Source organism: Haliotis rufescens, unplaced genomic scaffold (genome assembly GCF_023055435.1).
Source record: "Haliotis rufescens isolate VD_foot unplaced genomic scaffold, xgHalRufe1.0.p SCAF_11, whole genome shotgun sequence".
Taxonomy (NCBI): Eukaryota; Metazoa; Mollusca; class Gastropoda; order Lepetellida; family Haliotidae; genus Haliotis; species Haliotis rufescens.
Window position 1 is genome coordinate 31,627,472 of NW_025963791.1, and position 22,020 is coordinate 31,649,491.

Consider the following 22,020-nt stretch of genomic DNA (forward strand, 5'->3'; position numbering starts at 1 on the left):
AGATATAAAGAAGCCAGATACATGATGTAGATATAAAGAAGCCAGATACATGATGTAGATATAAAGAAGCCAGGTACATGATGTAGATATAAAGAAGCCAGATACATGATGTAGATATAAAGAAGCCAGATACATGATGTAGATATAAAGAAGCGAGGTACATGATGTAGATATAAAGAAACCAGGTACACGATGTAGATATAAAGAAGGCAGGTACATGATGTAGATATAAAGAAGGCAGGTACATGATGTAGATATAAAGAAGCCAGATACATGATGTAGATATAAAGAATGCAGGTACATGATGTAGATATAAAGAAGGCAGGTACATGATGTAGATATAAAGAAGCCAGATACATGATGTAGATATAAAGAAGCCAGATACATGATGTAGATATAAAGAAGGCAGGTACATGATGTAGATATAAAGAAGCCAGGTACACGATGTAGATATAAGGAAGCCAGGTACATGATGTAGATATAAAGAAGCCGGGTACATGATGTAGAGATAAGACAGCCGGGTACACGATGTAGAGATATGAAAGCCAGGTACATGATGTAGATATAAAGAAGCCAGGTACATGATGTAGATATAAAGAAGCCAGATACATGATGTAGATATAAAGACGCCAGGTACACGATGTAGAGATAAAGAAGCCAGGTACATGATGTAGAGATAAAGATGCCAGGTACATGATGTAGATATAATGAAGCCAGGTACATGATGTAGATATAAAGAAGCCGGGTACATGATGTAGAGATAAGAAAGCCGGGTACACGATGTAGAGATATGAAAGCCAGGTACATGATGTAGATATAAAGAAGCCAGATACATGATGTAGATATAAAGAAGCCAGGTACACGATGTAGATATAAAGAAGCCAGATACATGATGTAGATATAAAGAAGCCAGATACATGATGTAGATATAAAGAAGCCAGATACACGATGTAGATATAAAGAAGCCAGGTACACGATGTAGAGATAAGAAAGCCGGGTACACGATGTAGAGATATGAAAGCCAGATACATGATGTAGATATAAAGAAGCCAGGTACATGATGTAGAGATAAGAAAGCCGGGTACACGATGTAGAGATAAGACAGCCGGGTACACGATGTAGATATAAAGAAGCCAGGTACATCATGTAGATATAAAGAAGCCAGGTACACGATGTAGAAATAAGAAAGCCGGGTACACGATGTAGAGATATGAAAGCCAGATACATGATGTAGATATAAAGAAGCCAGATACACGATGTAGATATAAAGAAGCCAGGTACATGATGTAGATATAAAGAAGCCAGATACATGATGTAGATATAAAGAAGCCAGGTACATGATGTAGAGATAAAAAAGCCGGGTACACGATGTAGAGATATGAAAGCCAGATACATGATGTAGATATAAAGAAGCCAGGTACACGATGTAGATATAAAGAAGCCAGGTACACGATGTAGAGATAAGACAGCCGGGTACACGATGTAGATATAAAGAAGCCAGATACATGATGTAGAAATAAGAAAGCCGGGTACACGATGTAGAGATATGAAAGCCAGATACATGATGTAGATATAAAGAAGCCAGGTACATGATGTCGAGATAAGAAAGCCGGGTACACAATGTGGATATAAAGAAGCCAGATACATGATGTAGATATAAAGACGCCAGGTACACGATGTAGAGATAAGAAAGCCGGGTACACGATGTAGAGATATGAAAGCCAGGTACATGATGTAGATATAAAGAAGCCAGGTACATGATGTAGATATAAAGAAGCCAGGTACACGATGTAGATATAAAGAAGCCAGATACATGATGTAGATATAAAGAAGCTGGGTACACGATGTAGATATAAAGAAGCTAGGTACATGATGTAGATATAAAGAAGCCCGATACATGATGTAGATATAAAGAAGCCAGGTACACGATGTAGATATAAAGAAGCCAGATACATGATGTAGATATAAAGAAGCTGGGTACACGATGTAGATATAAAGAAGCCAGGTACATGATGTAGATATAAAGAAGCCCGATACATGATGTAGATATAAAGACACCAGGTACATGATGTAGATATAAAGAAGCCAGATAAATGATGTAGATATAAAGAAGCCAGGTACACGATGTAGATATAAAGAAGCCGGGTACACGATGAAGAGATATGAAAGCCAGGTACATGATGTAGATATAAAGAAGCCAGGTACATGATGTAGATATAAAGAAGCCAGATACATGATGTAGATATAAAGACGCCAGGTACACGATGTAGAGATAAAGAAGCCAGGTACATGATGTAGAGATAAAGATGCCAGGTACATGATGTAGATATAATGAAGCCAGGTACATGATGTAGATATAAAGAAGCCGGGTACATGATGTAGAGATAAGAAAGCCGGGTACACGATGTAGAGATATGAAAGCCAGGTACATGATGTAGATATAAAGAAGCCAGATACATGATGTAGATATAAAGAAGCCAGGTACACGATGTAGATATAAAGAAGCCAGATACATGATGTAGATATAAAGAAGCCAGATACATGATGTAGATATAAAGAAGCCAGATACACGATGTAGATATAAAGAAGCCAGGTACACGATGTAGAGATAAGAAAGCCGGGTACACGATGTAGAGATATGAAAGCCAGATACATGATGTAGATATAAAGAAGCCAGGTACATGATGTAGAGATAAGAAAGCCGGGTACACGATGTAGAGATAAGACAGCCGGGTACACGATGTAGATATAAAGAAGCCAGGTACATCATGTAGATATAAAGAAGCCAGGTACACGATGTAGAAATAAGAAAGCCGGGTACACGATGTAGAGATATGAAAGCCAGATACATGATGTAGATATAAAGAAGCCAGATACACGATGTAGATATAAAGAAGCCAGGTACATGATGTAGATATAAAGAAGCCAGATACATGATGTAGATATAAAGAAGCCAGGTACATGATGTAGAGATAAAAAAGCCGGGTACACGATGTAGAGATATGAAAGCCAGATACATGATGTAGATATAAAGAAGCCAGGTACACGATGTAGATATAAAGAAGCCAGGTACACGATGTAGAGATAAGACAGCCGGGTACACGATGTAGATATAAAGAAGCCAGATACATGATGTAGAAATAAGAAAGCCGGGTACACGATGTAGAGATATGAAAGCCAGATACATGATGTAGATATAAAGAAGCCAGGTACATGATGTCGAGATAAGAAAGCCGGGTACACAATGTGGATATAAAGAAGCCAGATACATGATGTAGATATAAAGACGCCAGGTACACGATGTAGAGATAAGAAAGCCGGGTACACGATGTAGAGATATGAAAGCCAGGTACATGATGTAGATATAAAGAAGCCAGGTACATGATGTAGATATAAAGAAGCCAGGTACACGATGTAGATATAAAGAAGCCAGATACATGATGTAGATATAAAGAAGCTGGGTACACGATGTAGATATAAAGAAGCTAGGTACATGATGTAGATATAAAGAAGCCCGATACATGATGTAGATATAAAGAAGCCAGGTACACGATGTAGATATAAAGAAGCCAGATACATGATGTAGATATAAAGAAGCTGGGTACACGATGTAGATATAAAGAAGCCAGGTACATGATGTAGATATAAAGAAGCCCGATACATGATGTAGATATAAAGACACCAGGTACATGATGTAGATATAAAGAAGCCAGATAAATGATGTAGATATAAAGAAGCCAGGTACACGATGTAGATATAAAGAAGCCAGGTACATGATGTAGAGATAAGAAAGCCGGGTACACGATGTAGAGATAAAGAAGCCAGGTACATGATGTAGAGATAAGAAAGCCGGGTACACGATGTAGATATAAAGAAGCCAGGTACATGATGTAGATATAAAGAAGCCAGGTACATGATGTAGATATAAAGAAGCCAGATACACGATGTAGATATAAAGAAGCCAGGCACACGATGTAGAGATAAAAATCCGGGTACAAGATGTAGATATAAAGAAGCCAGGTACATGATGTAGAGATAAGAAAGCCGGGTACACGATGTGGATATAAAGAAGCCAGATACATGATGTAGATATAAAGACGCCAGGTACACGATGTAGAGATAAGAAAGCCGGGTACACGATGTAGATATAGAGAAGCCAGATACATGATGTAGATATAAAGAAGCCAGGTACATGATGTAGATATAAAGAAGCCGGGTACATGATGTAGATATAAAGAAGCCAGATACATGATGTAGATATAAAGAAGCCAGGTACATTTTGTAGATATAAAGAAGCCGGGTACACGATGTAGATAAAGAGAAGCCAGATACATGATGTAGATATAAAGAAGCCAGGTACATGATGTAGATATAAAGAAGCCGGGTACACGATGTAGATATAAAGAAGCCAGGTACACGATGTAGATATAAAGAAGCCAGGTACATGATGTAGATATAAAGAAGCCAGGTACATGATGTAGATATAAAGAAGCCGGGGACACGATGTAGATATAAAGAAGCCAGATACATGATGTAGATATAAAGAAGCCAGGTACATGATGTAGATATAAAGAAGCCGGGTACACGATGTAGATATAAAGAAGCCAGGTACATGATGTAGATATAAAGAAGCCAGGTACACGATGTAGATATAAAGAAGCCAGGTACATGATGTAGATATAAAGAAGCCAGGTACATGATGTAGAGATAAGAAAGCCAGGTACATGATGTAGAGATAAGAATCCGGGTACAAGATGTAGATATAAAAAAAGCCAGATACATGATGTAGATATAAAGAAGCCAGATACATGATGTAGATATAAAGAAGCCAGATACACGATGTAGATATAAAGAAGCCAGGCACACGATGTAGAGATAAGAATCCGGGTACAAGATGTAGATATAGAGAAGCCAGATACATGATGTAGATATAAAGAAGCCAGGTACATGATGTAGAGATAAGAAAGCAGGGTACACGATGTAGATATAAAAAAAGCCAGGTACATGATGTAGATATAAAGAAGCCAGGTACATGATGTCGATATAAAGAAGCCAGGTACATGATGTAGATACAAAGAAGCCAGGTACACGATGTAGATATAAAGAAGCCAGGTACACGATGTAGATATAAAGAAGCCAGGTACATGATGTAGATATAAAGAAGCCAGGTACATGATGTAGGTATAAAGAAGCCGGGTACACGATGTAGATATAAAGGAGCCAGGTACACGATGTAGATATAAAGAAGCTAGATACATGATATAGATATAAAGAAGCCAGGCACACGATGTAGAGATAAGAAAGCCAGGTACACAATGTAGATATAAAGAAGCCAGATACATGATGTATATATAAGGAAGCCAGGTACACGATGTAGATATAAAGAAGCCAGGTACATGATGTAGATATAAAGAAGCCAAGTCGCGATGTAGATATAAAGAAGCCAGATACATGATGTAGATATAAAGAAGAGATGTGTACATATCATAACGACACTGACACCCGGAGAGTAGCATATACCCATTAACTAAAACTGATAGTTTCCAAGTTAATGTCTCACAGGGCTTCACACATTGTTGGGGTATCGAAACCGGGCCTTCGGCGTGACCAGCCAACGCTATAACCACTCGGCTACCCCACCGCCCCGTCATAAGGAAGAGAATGTATGGATATCATGAGAAACACAACGTTTTGGAGTATTATACTTACTCCTTCATCAGGTGAATTGTGAGGGACACAACATTTAAAACATGCATGAAGTCGAAGAGGTGTAACAGAACTTCATACAGAATACATACCAAAAACATGACTTATGTACGTAAAAACATATGTACATTGTTTTCAGAATAGTGAGAAAATTGGAACACCTCCCCCACCCAACAACCAATACTATAAAGATCAGTGACTTATAATTCATATAACTATAATCATATTAACCACTTGACACTTTACATAGGGATGTTTCCAAGCCATGCATGAACACATCGAATGGGCCGTATATTTTATCTATGATTGTCTGTTTTCAAAACGTTCTAGACATTTTACACAAGATACACAACAAGAAAATGCATTATTTAAAAGAAGCATTGATCTGACTTTGATGACACATCCGACATGTTTGAAGTTGTTGACAATGCGTGCCCGTCGCACTTTGGACTTTGGGATTTGTAACTCAGTGGTGTGATTGATAGTAACTGTTGGCGACGGGCTTTGTACACTGTTCACTGCTGTGATGTGGGTCAGAGCATGATAACGTGCCATACGCGAATGACGCGACACACTATGTATGTTGATTTTAAAGTTATAGCTAGTGCCTTTATTCAGCCAATTAAAAGTAACGCTGCAGTCAGGTCATCTCTTTCGTTCTCTGGCTTCCGTGCCAAATAAGGCAACAGATAGGTATATAGTAGAGCCGAGACATAACTTCTATTCCTCGGGAACTGAACAAAGAGGAGTTCCATTGGCCAACATGTTGTGTCACTGTCTCCTAACCAAGCTACAAACTCCCAGGCCTGATACGCGTCATACAGGTCCATCTAACAGTCCGATACCTAGGCCTGTTATATCAGCATCTAAATCTCTTCAAGCTTTACCCCAAAACGGAGTTGGCCGGCATACATCTGTGTAATAGTAGTCAGTTCATCCAAGAGTTGTGTATGATGGGATCTACCCATCTTAAACAGCCGAAAGAGAAGTCTTCACGCGAGAAACACTTGATTTGGCAATACCATGTATATCTCCTAATTCGCTTAGAAATCCCCCCTTTGAATAGTATTAAAGTGCTTCTCACACCTGAACATGGACAGGTAAGGCACACGAACGTTGGGTCGGCCGAGAGATGTCCGAGCTTACCCGATCAACCAGCTGTAGGGTTGTATGCCGAGGGAAGCAACATCTGGCAATCAGTTCTGTGTAGGTCAAAGTATCCAACACTTGAGTCCTATCCCTGAATATTCGCTCTCGCCTTATGTTTCTCCTGTGAAAAAACCCTTACCAAATTCATTAGAAATCTCTGCCAGTCGATTGTACGATTCCGACCACATCATGAGCATGTGTTTATGAATCACGATCAAATAGTAATGATACCAGGTCAGACTAGGAAATTATTTTCGGGAAATGTTCTGTATCGATGTTGAGAGCTGAAAGATGGAATCAAAGCCACAGGCAGAGTTCCATTCCTTCTCTTCGGTCGGTCGGTTAGCCTAGTGGTAAAAACGTTTGCTCCTCACGCCTACGACCCGGGTTCGATTCCCGACACGGGTACAGTGTGTGAAGCCTATTTCTGGTGTCCTCCGACGTGATATTGCTTGAATATTGCTAAATGCGGCGTAAAACCATACCCACTCACTCACCCCATTCCCTCTCACTATATCCTTCAAAACACCATAGCAACGATGTATTGTTTTAAAAAGGGACATTCAGTCCACTACATCATTTTAAATTCCTATTATGCCAACCAAAGTGTCCGAGATGAGAAATTTTCTGCAAAGTATGAGCAAGGTTACAATAATTATTATTATAACTGAATACCTTTCAAATATACATAAAGGTGTGATGCTGCGTTCTTCTTCTTAGTAGATTTCTAATGTCTAGGTTTTCAGTTCAGAGGACGTACTTAGAATGTCTCCGTAGAACAAATAAGTGGGATATTATCGAGAATGTTCAATTCACATTGCATTATTGTTGACAATAACAACTCAGCTGCCCTTTTGCTGAATCATCGGCCCTAGACTTGTCCGAGAATACGTGTTGCCAGCGTGTCATGCATGTCCTCAGCTATGTGGTATATTTTCTCGATACGGTTACGTTTCACTGCATTTGTGTCCCGGAAGTTTATACTCCAGACAGCAATAGTTATAGCATTACGTTAAGATCATGTAGTCCGAGTCAGCCCACGTACTCTACATCAACTATCACTTCATGTGTTTCACTTAGTGACCATGTGAACTATTTCAAAGTTATAAGGGACCCATTTGAATAGACTACCCAATGTCTGCACTTGACTGAATAAGCGATACACAACGATTTTGGTGAAGACTTTAATTGGTACTGAGTGTTCTATACATAGATTGGGTCTATTTTTTCATCAACAACATTTTCAGAGTAACCCTATGTGCGTAACGTGCAGTCAATGACTACACCTTGATTTCCATCTTTCACTTTAGTGTTTGTACATAGAAGAAGGATCCGTATTTATCACAGAATATATCATTTAGGACGGCCAGGTCATCATCATATTCTGACGTGAGAACATCTCTGACAAATTCCCCCGACTCTGTCAGCTGTATCACCTTGTCCCTGTCTACAAGCAGGATGTCGCCAGTTCTGGTGGTTGTGATACCAGAAGAACTGCGGAGTGCTCTGTCTCCGGTAGGGGCATACCTCCACACAACACCCCCCTCTGACGTCAGGCATGTCACAGGCTCAGCTTCCCAGTCAGACACGAGTATGTTGCCCTTGTTGTTGACACACATGTTCCAGGGGTAGGCAAACAGTATCTTATCGTTGTGTGTAGTGACTGACCTCAGCACGTGTCCCGCCATATCCAGGATGTCAAAAATGCCGTAACCATGACAAGACCATAACCATGACCTGCTGCAAGAGATGATGGACACAGTACAGCAAGACTGTAGTACTCCTTGCTTGTTGTGATGGTTGAGAGCAGCACCAGGTCAGGGGTCACTTCTACTGTTACAATCTGACGGGAGCCAGGGACAGCAGCCATCACCTGCTTCTCCTTCAACTGTGTTACACCATGGGGGGAGTCATCAAGGGGAAGTCTACTATGACATGGTTGATTGTTTCTTGTGTACAAAGATTTCACACACTTGTTCACCTGGTCTGTGACTACAACTGTCTGTATACCATCTACAACCAGGACTGTGACGTCTGTTAGAGAAGGCTGCTTCTTATCATCCGCCATCTTCCCATCTATCACGTCAACTCGCACTGGAGACGGCAGACATGTGCCCTCATCCTGGTATGTGACGTCAATTTTCCCCAACTGTAGGTCATCTAGGATGTGCTGGACGTTGGCAGTGTCAGGTGCAAACCTGATGTCATCTATTCTCCGTGTGTCTGCTGTGTCTGTGTCCCTGACATCCCCCAACTCTACAGCCCCCGACTCCCAGGCCTGATACGCGTCATATAGGTCCATCTCACAGTCCGATACCAAGGCCTGGTCAATGAACTCACAATGTTGTCTGTACATCTGCATCTCAATCTCGTCAAGCTTCACACCAGAGCGGAGTTGGCCGGCGTACGTCTGTGTTATGTGATTAAGTTCATCCATGAGTTGTGTTTCTTTCTGTTTAATCTTGTTTATAGCTGTTTGACAGATTGATTTAATATTTTGCACAGTTAACTCCGTGATTCTTGAACTATTTTGTAGTTTCTCGTTTTTCATCTCTACCTTCTTCGACCCCACCTCCAGTTTCTTCCCCATGCCAAATCTCTTCTCCAGCAGTACTGTCTTCATTTCTGGCTTCATAGACTCAATGGTGACGACAGTTTTACAAGCTCTGTGGTAGATGATACAACATGTCTGACAAGCAGGCTTCTGACAGTCTTTACAGTGGAACTCTACATTGCTACTCTTGTGCTCTGTACACTTGACCCTCCGTCTGCCCTTTGACCTAGATGACAGGTCACACAGGTCATGGTTCTGTGACATAGGGCTCACCCGGTGTGTCTTCACACATCTGTCACAGAGGGCCACTTCACACTCAGGACACCACAAGACACCTGGAGTTGTCTCACCTATTTGTTGACAGATCCTGCAGCAGGTGCTTGACGTCTCTGTAAACAGAAGAACGAACGTGTTGTTTCTAAAACAAAACAATATGGGAATGCTAAGCAAGTAAACAGTCTTTATTTTAAGTTCAATAACCGATCCAACTTGATGAACTATTTCAAGTTTAAATTTCTCATAAATAAATACCATATCATAAACACAGGTGATTAAATCAACTTAAATATTACAACTGGTTGTACCTTTCTCTTGTTCACCTTGCTCACCTTCCACCAAATCAAACTGGATTGACATTTTTTCTGATTAATACGTTTTAAGATCTTTTTGTCATTGATTTATCTTTTCTTGAACATGATAAACTGATCGATATGAATGTTACTTCTGGTTGAACTGAACCTGGTTCATCACCCTCAGCCCCGAGGGTGTCAATCAGCCCCTGTATAATGATGCTGGGTTTGATCTGCCCCGCCCACTCCTCCACTGGTCGGCTGGGGTGGGGGACCTTGGTATCTTGTCGACAGAAAGAACAGGGGATCGTCTTTGACTGTACAGTATCTGGTCTGGTTTGGATGAACTTGGTGACACATTTCCTGCAGAATGTGTGATCACACCTCAGTGTACAGGGGTCTGTGTACAGTTCGTGGCAGATCACACAGGTGAGGAATTCCCTCACTTTCTCAATCTGGGATGTCGCCATCTGTAAAACAAGAAATGAGACGTCACATAAATCATTTTTAATTTAAAAATAAACAAAAAAAACCGGTGAAGTTCGTCGGTTTCTGTAATGGGGCAATGTGTATTTCGTTTGGCACATCCTGAAAAAGTCTTGTTGAAAGTCACTTCGGACTTACCTTCTATATCAAGCTGACATTCCATGGTTTAACTGAAATACTGTTCTAAGCGGCATAAATACAAATTCATTCACGTGTTGAAACGTCTGTCATTGGCTGTCAAATGTGTAGTTTGTCTCAATGTTGTTTCTACGCCATCAATACCACAAGTCAACTACATAATACTGATCTGTATTTCGTCCAGGCAAACCAATTGCTAACATCATAATAGAGTCTGCCACGTGTTTCCTATTAAAGTTTTAAAAACTACCAACAGTTAGTACATATGAATAAATTATATAAACACCAAGCTTTCCTTTACAGTAAATAGACACACCGCCCCAACCTTTTCACAATACAAGGGAGGTAACTGAACGTTAGCATTCGAGACTAAGTCTGATATCTATCTTTATTGTGTCCGTTTTACACATCAACAAATAACGTTGTTCACCAGAACGTCAGATATACATTAAACATATAACAATAAAAGAAAGTTACATCAATTTATTTTACATTTCATTGTAACTTGGAGTCCAACAATTCCTACTTTCGGTTTCTCTTCGTTTGAAGTTTCGTGTGTTGACAAAACTGAAATTAAACTCATTAAAGAAACACATACCTGATGGACGTTGACACTATCGGTGTTCTGAATATATATTAGTTCTTCATGTGCACTGTGTGAGATTTAATTGTACGTCCTGGATGCCTTGAAATAACCAAATCCCGCCTCGGTACACACCTGTGCCCACCTGTCCCGTCCGCATGACATACAAGGGAGGTAACTGCGAAATCTCGACTAGTGGTGATTCAAAAGCGATCGAAGCTTATGACAACTTAGGTTTCTGGATCGAATCTAGGTGATTCCGATAACAACGCGAGAGATCGACACATTTCAATATACACACACTGGATACGCTATAAACAGTGTTTTTGTTATATCGTAATATGTTATTGACCTTCGTGTTTGTACAAATATGCCCGAACATGTAAAAATGTAATGTCAGTAAAAGAAGTGATCATGTACCCATTTCACTATTTAGTCCTGTGCGTACCGATTACTGGATTATCCTCTGCGTTTGATTATGGAAACAGTCAGATGTATTCACAAGCAAATGTTCAGTATTATGAAGAGAAGGAACTGGGATTGTGTGAGGCCAAAGTCATAAAAGCGACAGTAAAAGAGTTCCCTGGCAACCGATCAAAAGTACAGCGGGACGTGGAAACAGTATCGTGGAGACGGAAATGATTTGATCTCTTTTGTATTCTGACAAGTTTAGGACGTGCGAATGAATCCTGATTCGTTGACGCGAACATGCGCAGAGGGCATGGCGAATACCATGTCCTAAAATGATTCTGTAAATGGCTTTTATCAGTTAAGTTTACCTGTGCTGTTCGGTTATTGCGTTGTGTGGCAATATCCGTGCATTTCTCGTGCATTATGCTATATTACCCGTGCATTATCCGTACATTTTACGTACGTTTTTACTTAGTGCATAATGTCTGGGACTACTGAAGTTATATGAGTGAGACTTTGCAAGTTTATTAAAGGTGAATAGATACTTATCAAGGCCGAGTTCTAAATATTTTTATGTCCTCACTGCATGCCTTTCAACATTAACTGACTGACTGAGATAAAGGGTTCAACGTCCACTTCACATTAACTTCACATTATCATCACTATATATAAACAAGCAATTATATTGTAGCCCATGTCGAATGATAGTTATAATGTTGTTTTCTTGTTGATATATATCCTATGAGATATAGTATGATTTGAGATAAACATGTATATTATTGCACAGGGTAAATTATAATCTCACTGTAGTTTGAAGGACGAAAAGCGAGGTTATGGACTTTTATCATATAATGGCAAGTGTTGTCGATGTGAAAAAAATAAACCAATACACAAAACTTATCATCACGATCCTATAAATGTGGTTACCCTCATATGTTTCTGCATCATAAATATCTTTTATTACATACTTCAGTGACGTTGAGAAAAGTGATATTTTCATTTCAGTGAACGTAACACTTGATATTTCACAGCAGTGAACATAACACTTTGACGGAACTATTGTCACACAAGAATTAACTCCCCTTATATTGTCTCCCTATGTCGTTTGAGCAAGCCTGAAAACAAACTTTTGACGTCCTTCTCACGTCACTTCCACATTGAGAGGGCAAAATAACGACAGATGGTCATTTATAGAGTTGATATCACTTCTTCTCGTTTGTTATTCTCTCGGAAATGTTTTGTTATAACTGTTAATTTCTCATTTAACACGTCAATTGCCATTTTTGTAACTTGACCAGCATGTAATTTTCCCTTCCAACAGCGGTCTCATTGTTTTCAAGAATATGTTTTGTTAAAGTTGTTTTGGTATATAATCATATGGAAATGTCTGACAAAGAATGTTCGTGACCCTAAATATATTTTTATACTTTTATTTATTTTTTTGAGATTTTGCAAACACGAAACTACTTTTTTAGTAATACAAGGGGTGGTGAACCGTGTTCACCTGCGTGTTAGGTAGGGAGATTTTACGTTTCACGGTTTTACATTTGTAATGAAACAATGTAATTTTCCAAGAGAAAACTATAATAAATAGAATATTACATGTGTCTCGTGAAATATCATGTTTCTCTCATCTCGTGACAGTGGAAAAGGAGATATTTCACTTGACATATGAAGTATCCTCTATATATATGGGAGACACAAAGGTTTGCATAATGCAATTTGTATTCCTAATATATGATATTTACGACACAGAAACACTCCCGGCTAATACTCTCTGTGTATTCTATCAACTGGGTTTACCTCTATGATGAAATTACAGATACCTTCGAATCATGAATGATAATAAACAAAATTGATTGCTAGAGTAAAGAGTTAATTTTAGTTTTTTTTTCATATTTAGAGAAAACCTGGCTATATATGTTATATGTTGGTTCATGCCGTGCCCTCTGCTTGTGACGCTATCATAATCATCTGGGATCTATAGCAGGTAACAGTGTGGGGTGATGTTGATGTCCAAGGGGAAGCTGAAAAGTTCTGAGCTTAAATACAAAGGATGTATAGAACACATTAAGTACAACACGCTCCTTCCTTACAGGCTGCATTTGAACCAAATACTCAACCAGGAAGCATATTTCGACAGGCATCAAAGTGACCAGGTATTCTCTCTTGAGGAACTGGAGATAATTACACCAGCACCTCATCCATGCATGGGGACAAAGTGGCAACTTAGGGGATGATTTTTCTTCCTTTGCCCCTGTCGAAAGGGGGATACCAAATTTATAGAGGGGAAGATAGTGCCTCGAAGATTATCCAAGATCAGGATTGAAGACTCAGCTTCCATCACAACGGAAAATGTTGACGAAATACATGATATGATTATGGATGATCAATTCACTTCACATCACACAGCCAATACAGTTTGAGAACATTCTGAGGAATGAACTGGCATGACAAAGGTTTCAGCAGGCTGTGTCCCAATGAGTCTGATTAGAAACACTCCAGTTTCATCATCTCTTGTGGGAATTTACGTCATTTTGAAGCAGTTCCACTTGATTTTGTTGAGCGATTTGTAACCATGGGTAAGTCTTGAGTTCACTACTATCAGCCAGAAACTAGGCAACATTCAATGCAGTGGAAATATCTCACGTCTCCTTTTATCGAAGAAGAAGGCGAAGTCAGTTCCATCAGCTGGGAAGGTGATGGTTCCAGTTTTCTCAAATTCCAAAAGAATCCTACTGGTGAACGCCCTACCTACCATTAATGGCAAATATAATGCCAATCTGACTTTTCAACTGTGTGAGGATATCAAGACTAATTTTTTAACGTCTTTGATACCTCACTAAAGGTGTGTTGTTTCACCACGACAATGCACCTGTGCACAAGTCTGTTGTTGCCATGGTTTCAATGCATGACCGTGGCTTTAAAGTCCTTGAATAAACTCCCTTTTCGCTTGCTACCATGTTTGGCACCGCCAGATTTACACCTGTTTTCCAACTCAGAGACCATATGGGTATAACCATCTGGTCCATCTTGGGCAGAAGCGTCTGGACCCCAGAAGGGAGTATGCTGAAACCGACTTCATCAACGCAGTTCGTCATGTTTAGGCCCAGAAATGATCAGTCGCCCTCGTAGATTTCTGTCACCCATAAGACTGCTGTAGATTTGACAGAACAACAGATTGAAGTTGACACCAACACGGAGTAAGAATGCTTTGTAGTTCGTCCTCCTGTCACCAACAAGAACTGTTACCTAAAATATCCCCCAAAGCTCTCATGGGGGCAGTTCTGTTGTCTTTGATATTTACTTTCCATATTGTTTGCATGAGGCGGACAAAGGGAATTATTCTCGATACTTAAATGTGTTTCTGAGTTTGGACTGTACAGATCTCAGATGAATATTCCCGATTTGGGATCCTGTCCAATAAGGGATTATAATTACCCCTTGAATATAAATATATCGGAAATGGCAGAATTTATTTGCACCTCGTCGAAAGTATCGCACCACCAAATTTAAAGTGTAATTGCGAGTTAATTTTCAATGTAGAGATTTTCAAATGGTACGCTGTGTGTTGACAAATCACCTGCCTGTAGAATGGTAGTTGGCTTAACTGGGAAACCTTGTGGGTGCTCTCATGCGAGACGTATGCAGTCCTAAAAGGTCTCTATAGAGAAATACTTGGTTGATGACAGAAAGGTCATGCGTCTTTGTATGAATGTTCTACCAATTTGAAAGTCTCTTTTTGGAAAAATTGTACCTGAAATCCTTAAGCGTCCTATCCCAGGAAATAAAAGATGGCAAATCATTAGCATGCACCAAACGAGCATGTCATGTCGGGCTACTGACACCGTGTTGAACATTAATCATACTGTAATCAATCGACCCATTACAAATTACACATTGACTGGACATGTGAGGGACTTGTTGAGGTCAGGACGTCCGCGGAAGACCAGTGGCAGAGAGGACAGGGTCCTTGAACGCCAGGCAAAACGGGTTCCAACTTCAACTTGCACCGTTCTTAGTCATCACCCCAACAACAGTGTCCCTTAGCACCTACAGGCGTCAACTGAATGCAGCAGGATTAAGGGGCAGAAGACCATTAACAGATCCACCCCTCTCACTACAACGAATTCGGGACAGGTTAGCAGGGTGTGAGACTAGAGTATACTGGAACGTCATGGAGGAGGATTCGTTGGTCTGACAAGAGTCGGGTCTTATTGCACCACACTGATGGTAGGGCTAGTGTCTGGAGGCAAAGGGGAACATCAGCCCAACATCCAGGAAACAGTGGCATGTGGGGGGCGGATCAGTGATTGTATGGGGTTGTTGGTCCTTTGATAGTAAACTTGATTTGGTCACAGTTCAGCTGAGGGGACATTAAATGGACAAATGCCAGACCCCATCAGCACGAGCTGTGACTGACCAGCAATCACTGTAAAGTTGTAACACAAAGTGAGATTAATACTTTGACTTCATGAGTTTCACCCATGTATATCCATGTTAGAATATATATAGGTATTCTGAAACCCAAGCTTGCCATAAAAGGCGACTATCCTTGTAAGAGGCGACTAACGGGTGACCAGGCTCACTGACTTGGTTGATGCATGTCATCGTATCCAATTGCGTATATAGATCCTCATGATATCAATCACTGGATTGTCCGGTTCAGACTCCATTGTTTACAGACCGCCGTCATATAGCTGGATTATTGCTGAGCGCGGCGTAAAACAACAAACCGAGTGTAATGCGGTTTCTGTATAGGTGTTGAGGCAAGACGAAGAAACAGTAGGAAGCACATTCAGTCTTCTTAATAATACAGCAAGGATTTATTTCTTGACATGGGAAATTTGGTCCATTTCATAACTAATAATTGGCATAAGGATTGAAGAGCTTAATGCTTACCAAGTATTAACATTCCAGATCAGAATATTTCTGCATTGTGTGGGCAAAGTTACAATGATGTTTGTCATCACTGATAACTGACCAAATCAACAAAAAGGTTTTCGTACATTTCTTGTCACAATCATGGTGTGTGTTTCAGTTCAAACGGCGGATTTTATAATGAAACAAAATAGATGGGATCTTATCTTGAGGAGAATGTTGAATCCACACACATCGTGCGTATTTCAACAAATTGATGTTGATTATGATCGAATTAAAAACTGTGCCACTTAATTACCACTACTGCTGTTTTTCTACACTCGGACCAGGGAGCATGTAAGGTCCATTTCAGGGCTATGTTATTGCCGAAATCATCGTAAAAATATAACCGCCCACTCTTTCTTTATAGCATATCATTGTTTTTATTATTAAGTAATCTTAATCCTTTTGTGACCAAATGGGTGAATAAGTGGCACCCCAGGTTTTGGTGAAGACTGTATTTGATACTGAGTGTTCTATACATTGACTGGAGCTATTTTCTCCACACCATTTTCACATAAATATTTTTCATAGTAACCCCATGCACATCACTGGAATAAACCTTCAGTTTTTGTTTTCTATCAGACTAACATATACTCTTTCACTTCTGTGTTTGTACACAGAAAGAGGAATCCGTATTTATCACAGGATATATTGATCATGTCTTTGGAAAATAGGACATTCCTGACATACTCCCCCGTGTCTGTCAGCTGTATCACCTTGTTGGTGTCCCGGTCTACAAGCAGGATGCCTCCTGTGCCTGTAGTTGAGATACCGTAAGGTCTGAGTGATCTGTCTCCGGTAGGGGCGTATCTCCACACAACATCCCCCTCTGACGTCAGACATGTCACAGACGGCTTCCCCGAGTCAGACACGAGTATGTTGCCCTTGTTGTTGACACACATGTAGAAGGGGCAGGTAAATAGTGTCTTATTGTTGTGTGTAGTGACTGACCTCAGCACGTGTCCTGCCATGTCCAGGATGTCAACAATGCCGTGACAATCATAATAAAGACCACCTGCTGCAAGAGATGATGGACTGAGTACAGCAAGACTGTAGTACCGTTTGCTTGTTGTGATGGTTGAGAGCAGCACCAGATCAGGGGTCACTTCTACTGTTACAATCTGACTGGAGTAAGGGACAGCAACCATCACCTGGTTCTCCTTCAACTGTGTTACACTACATGGAAGGTCACCCAGGGGAAGTTTACTATGACATCGCTGGTTGTTTGTTGTGTAGAAAGATTTTACACACTCATTCTTAATGTCGGTAACCACAGCAGTCTGTATACCGTCTACAACCAGGACTGTGACGTCGCGTAGATCAGGCTCCTTCTTATCACCCATTATCCTCCCATCTATCTGGTCAACTAGGCCTAGAGACGGCAGACATGTGCCCTCATCCTGGTATGTGACGTCAATCTTCCCCAGCTGTAGGTCATCTAGGATGTGCTCGACGTTGGCAGTGTCAGGTGCAAACCTGATGTCATCTATTCTCCGTGTGTCTGCTGTGTCTGTGTCCCTGCCATCCCCCGAGTCTACAGCCCCCGACTCCCAGGCCTGATACGCGTCATATAGGTCCATCTGACAGTTCGATATCAAAGCCTGGTCAATGAACTCACAATGTTGTCTGTACATCTGCATCTCAATCTCGTCAAGCTTCACACCAGAGCGGAGTTGGCCGGCGTACGTCTGTGTTATGTGATTCAGTTCATCCATGAGTTGTGTTTCTTTCTGTTTAATCTTGTTTATAGCTGTTTGACAGATTGACTTTATATTTTGCACAGTTAACTCCGTGCTTCTTGAACTATTTTGTAGTTTCTCATTTGTTATTTCTACCTTCTTCGACCTCACCTTCAGTCTCTTCCCCATGACAAATCTCTTCTCCAGCAGTTCTGTCTTCATCTCTGGCTTCATAGACTCAATGGTGACGACAGTTTTACAAGCTCTGTGGTAGATGATACAACATGTCTGACAAGCAGGCTTCTGACAGTCTTTACAGTGGAACTCTACATTGCTACTCTTGTGCTCTGTACACTTGACCCTCCGTCTGCCCTTTGACCTAGATGACAGATCGCACAGGTCATGGTTCTGTAAGATAGGGCTCACCCGGTGTGTCTTCACACATCTGTCACAGAGGGCCACTTCACACTCAGGACACCACAAGGCACCTGGAGTTGTCTCCCCTAGTTGCTGACAGATCCTGCAGCAGGTGCTTGACGTCTCTGTGAACAGAAGTACGAACGTATTGTTTCTAAAACAAACCAATATGGGAATGCTAAGCATGTGAACAGTCTTTATTTAATGTTCAATAAACGATCAAACTTATGAACAATTTCAAGTTTCTCAGGAATAATTAATTCAACTTAAATCAACTTAATGAACTTAAATATTACAATTGGTTGTACCTTTCTCTTGTTCACCTGGCTCAACTTCCACCAGATAATTCATCAAACTGGATTGACATATCTGATTGATACGTTTTAAGATCTTTTTATCATAAATTTATCTTTTCTTGAACTTGATAAACTATTCGATATTAATGTTACTTCTGGATGAACTTTACCTGGTACATCTTCCTCGGGCCCGAGAGTGTCAATCAGCCCCTGTATAATGATGCTGGGTTTGATCTGCCCCGCCCACTCCTCCACTGGCCTGCTGGGATGGGGGACCTTGGTATCTTGTCGACAGAAGGCACAGGGGATTGTCTGGGACTGTACAGCATCTGGTCTGGTTTGGATATATCCTGTGACACATTTCCTGCAGAATGTGTGATCACACCTCAGTGTACAGGGGTCTATGTACAGTTCGTGGCAGATCACACATGTGAGGAATTCTCTCACTTTTTCATTCTGGGATGTCGCCATCTGTAAAACAAGAAATTAAACATCACACAAATCCTTTTTAAATTTTTCAAAACTTTTTTTCCGGTCTCAGTTATGGGCCACTTTGGACTTATTTTCCGTATTTAGCTGACATGGTATACCATGAATACACAATGCCATTTAGAAAGTGATCAACTTTACAAATGATCTCAACTTGTCAGAGGGGTACTCAAAGTATGTGATCTAGACTGCCTGTTGTCGGACTTTCATTGTTGTGGAAGCCTCGGTGGTTGAGTGGGTTAGATCGCTGACTTTGTTTGCTGGCGATTAGGTGCCTCACTCTGGCAAGTGTGGGTTCGAATCCCGGACGGGACTCAACCTACATATGTACGAGAATCTGTACGTGTAGTTGTCTCCGAGAAGTCAATGTTGTTTTTATGCCGCAAGAACATCACATGTCAACTTCATCATAGTGATCTGTATTATGTGGAGTGTAGCATTATTTCATAACTGCTGACAAACACCTATTTACTGTTTGACATATAATTTGTTGTTTCAAAAAGGACAGTGTATATGTCGAGTGTCGACCAGGCAAACCCACAGCTGCCGATATGACCAGCTTGGAGTCAAGTCGTCAGGGAACGATCAGCCAGTCAGCCACGTTGTAACCATCCGCTCAAACTGAGTCGCTCTTGTGATAAGACTTTAATATCGTTTTAAAATCAACTTGAAGATTTTACAAAAACTGTATAGTGCTATAGGAACATATTATTTCCCATCTATTGAGGCGTCTAAGAAACGTGGGTCTATATATCTGTTTATCCTTGTGTTTCAACTAAACCTTTTCCTCATTACAGTTAAACTCAGTATCGTAATGCCGTACTGGATCTGCTATAAGAACAAGCTGGTTGTTTCCACACAATACAGGATATACCTTGTAGAGATAAACTAATACTGAATATATTAATTATTGTGACAATGTGTGCGAGCAGGCTTAATTTATGCTTAAAATGAGCACAATGTTTCTTATAACAGTCAGTATAAATGAATTATATATATTAACACCAATCCTTTCTTCATAATCAATAGCCCCCCCCCCCCCCCCCGAAATCCAAATACAAGGGAGGTAACTGTACGTTAGTATTCGAGACCAAGTCGCCAACATGCAAGATATCCTTATTGTGTCAGTTTTACAAGTCGAACAAATGATTATGAATAATTTATGTTAACACCAAGCTTTCCTTTGCCGTCAATGGACACACCGTCCCACTCTTTTCACAATACAAGGGAGGTAACTGAATGTTAGTAGTCGCCAACATACAAGATATCCTTATTGTGTCAGTTTTACAAGTCGAAAAAAGGCTTTGTTTACCAGAATGTCACATATACATCAAACTCATAATAATAAAAGAAAGTTACATCAATATATTTTACATTTCATTGTAACTTTGGGGCCAACAATTCCTACTTTCGGTTTCTCTTCGATTGAAGTATCATCATTTGACAAAACTAAATTAAACCAGAATCTATAATTTAAGAAACACATACCTCATGTAAGTTGACACTATCGATGAATATACAGGTATACTAGTTCTTCATGTGCACTGTGTGAGATTTAATTGCATGTCCTGGATGCCTTGAAACAACCAAATCCCGCCAAGGTACACGCCTGTGCCTACGTGTCCCTTCTGCATGACGTACAAGGGAGGCAACTGCGATATCTCGACTAGTGGTGATTCAAAAGCGATTACAGCTGATGACAACTTAGTTTCCTGGATCGAATCTGGGATGGCGTATATTTCAATATACGCACACTAGACACGCTATAAACAGTGTTTTTGTTATATCGTTAGATATTCTGCACCTTCGTTTTTGTACAAATATGTGTGGACATGTATGCATGTAATGTCGTTTATGTCAGTACAAGAAGTGATCATGTACCGATTTCACAGTTTAGTTCAGTGCGTTACTGGGTTATTCTCTTCGTTTCAGTTTGGAAATCAACTCGTGACAATAGTCCAGGCAGCCTTTCTTAGAAAGAAACCCATTATATAGACTTTGTATGGCAACATTGTATGGGATGTCTACTGTATAATAATAATCTAATAAAGACCAACACCGAATATTCATATCAAAATACAGTTCAACGCACAGTCCTTGTTTTGGACTTGTTTGTACACAGTCAGATGTATTCACAAGAAAGTGTTCAGTATAATACAGAGAAGGAACTGGGGCGTTGTGAGGCCAAAGTCATCAAAGCGACAGTAAAAAAGTTCCCTGACAACCGCACAACGGGACGTGGAAAGAGTATCGTGGAGACGGAAATGATTATATTTCTTTTGTATACTGAGATTTGTAGTACGTGATGAATCCTGATTCGTTGACACGAACATGCGCAGAGGGCACAGCGAATACCATGCTCTAAAATGAGTCTCTGAAATGATTCTGTAACGGTTTTTATGAGTAAGATTCACCTGTGCTGTTCGGTTATTGCGTTGTGTGGAATTATCCGTACAGTATCAGTGCATTATCCGTGCATTTCCCATGCATTAAACTATATTACCTGTGCATTATCAGTACATTATACGTGCAGGGTCTGTCAATTATCCCCTTCAGTATCCTTCATTACCTATGTCTTATCCGTACATTACCCGTGCTTTATCCGTACACTGACTGACTG

General features: G+C 40.3%; 2 protein-coding genes across 2 annotated transcripts; both read right to left on the bottom strand.

Moving 5' to 3' along the window:
- Positions 1-8,023: 8,023 nt before the first annotated feature.
- On the bottom strand, positions 8,024-11,342 carry LOC124132540 (E3 ubiquitin-protein ligase TRIM56-like). The gene is made up of 3 exons (XM_046496486.2): positions 11,201-11,342; positions 10,148-10,448; positions 8,024-9,798 (listed from the first exon to the last, which is right to left on the bottom strand). The coding sequence occupies exons 2-3, from the start codon at positions 10,446-10,448 to the stop codon at positions 8,525-8,527; spliced, it is 1,575 nt and encodes a 524-aa protein (XP_046352442.2). The 5' UTR covers positions 11,201-11,342; the 3' UTR covers positions 8,024-8,524.
- A 5,051-nt stretch (positions 11,343-16,393) lies between these two features.
- Positions 16,394-21,029, bottom strand: LOC124132532. The gene is made up of 3 exons (XM_046496474.2): positions 20,889-21,029; positions 19,082-19,382; positions 16,394-18,740 (listed from the first exon to the last, which is right to left on the bottom strand). Exons 2-3 carry the CDS (start codon positions 19,380-19,382, stop codon positions 17,098-17,100), a joined length of 1,944 nt encoding a protein of 647 aa, XP_046352430.2. The 5' UTR covers positions 20,889-21,029; the 3' UTR covers positions 16,394-17,097.
- Between the last annotated feature and the right edge of the window lie 991 nt (positions 21,030-22,020).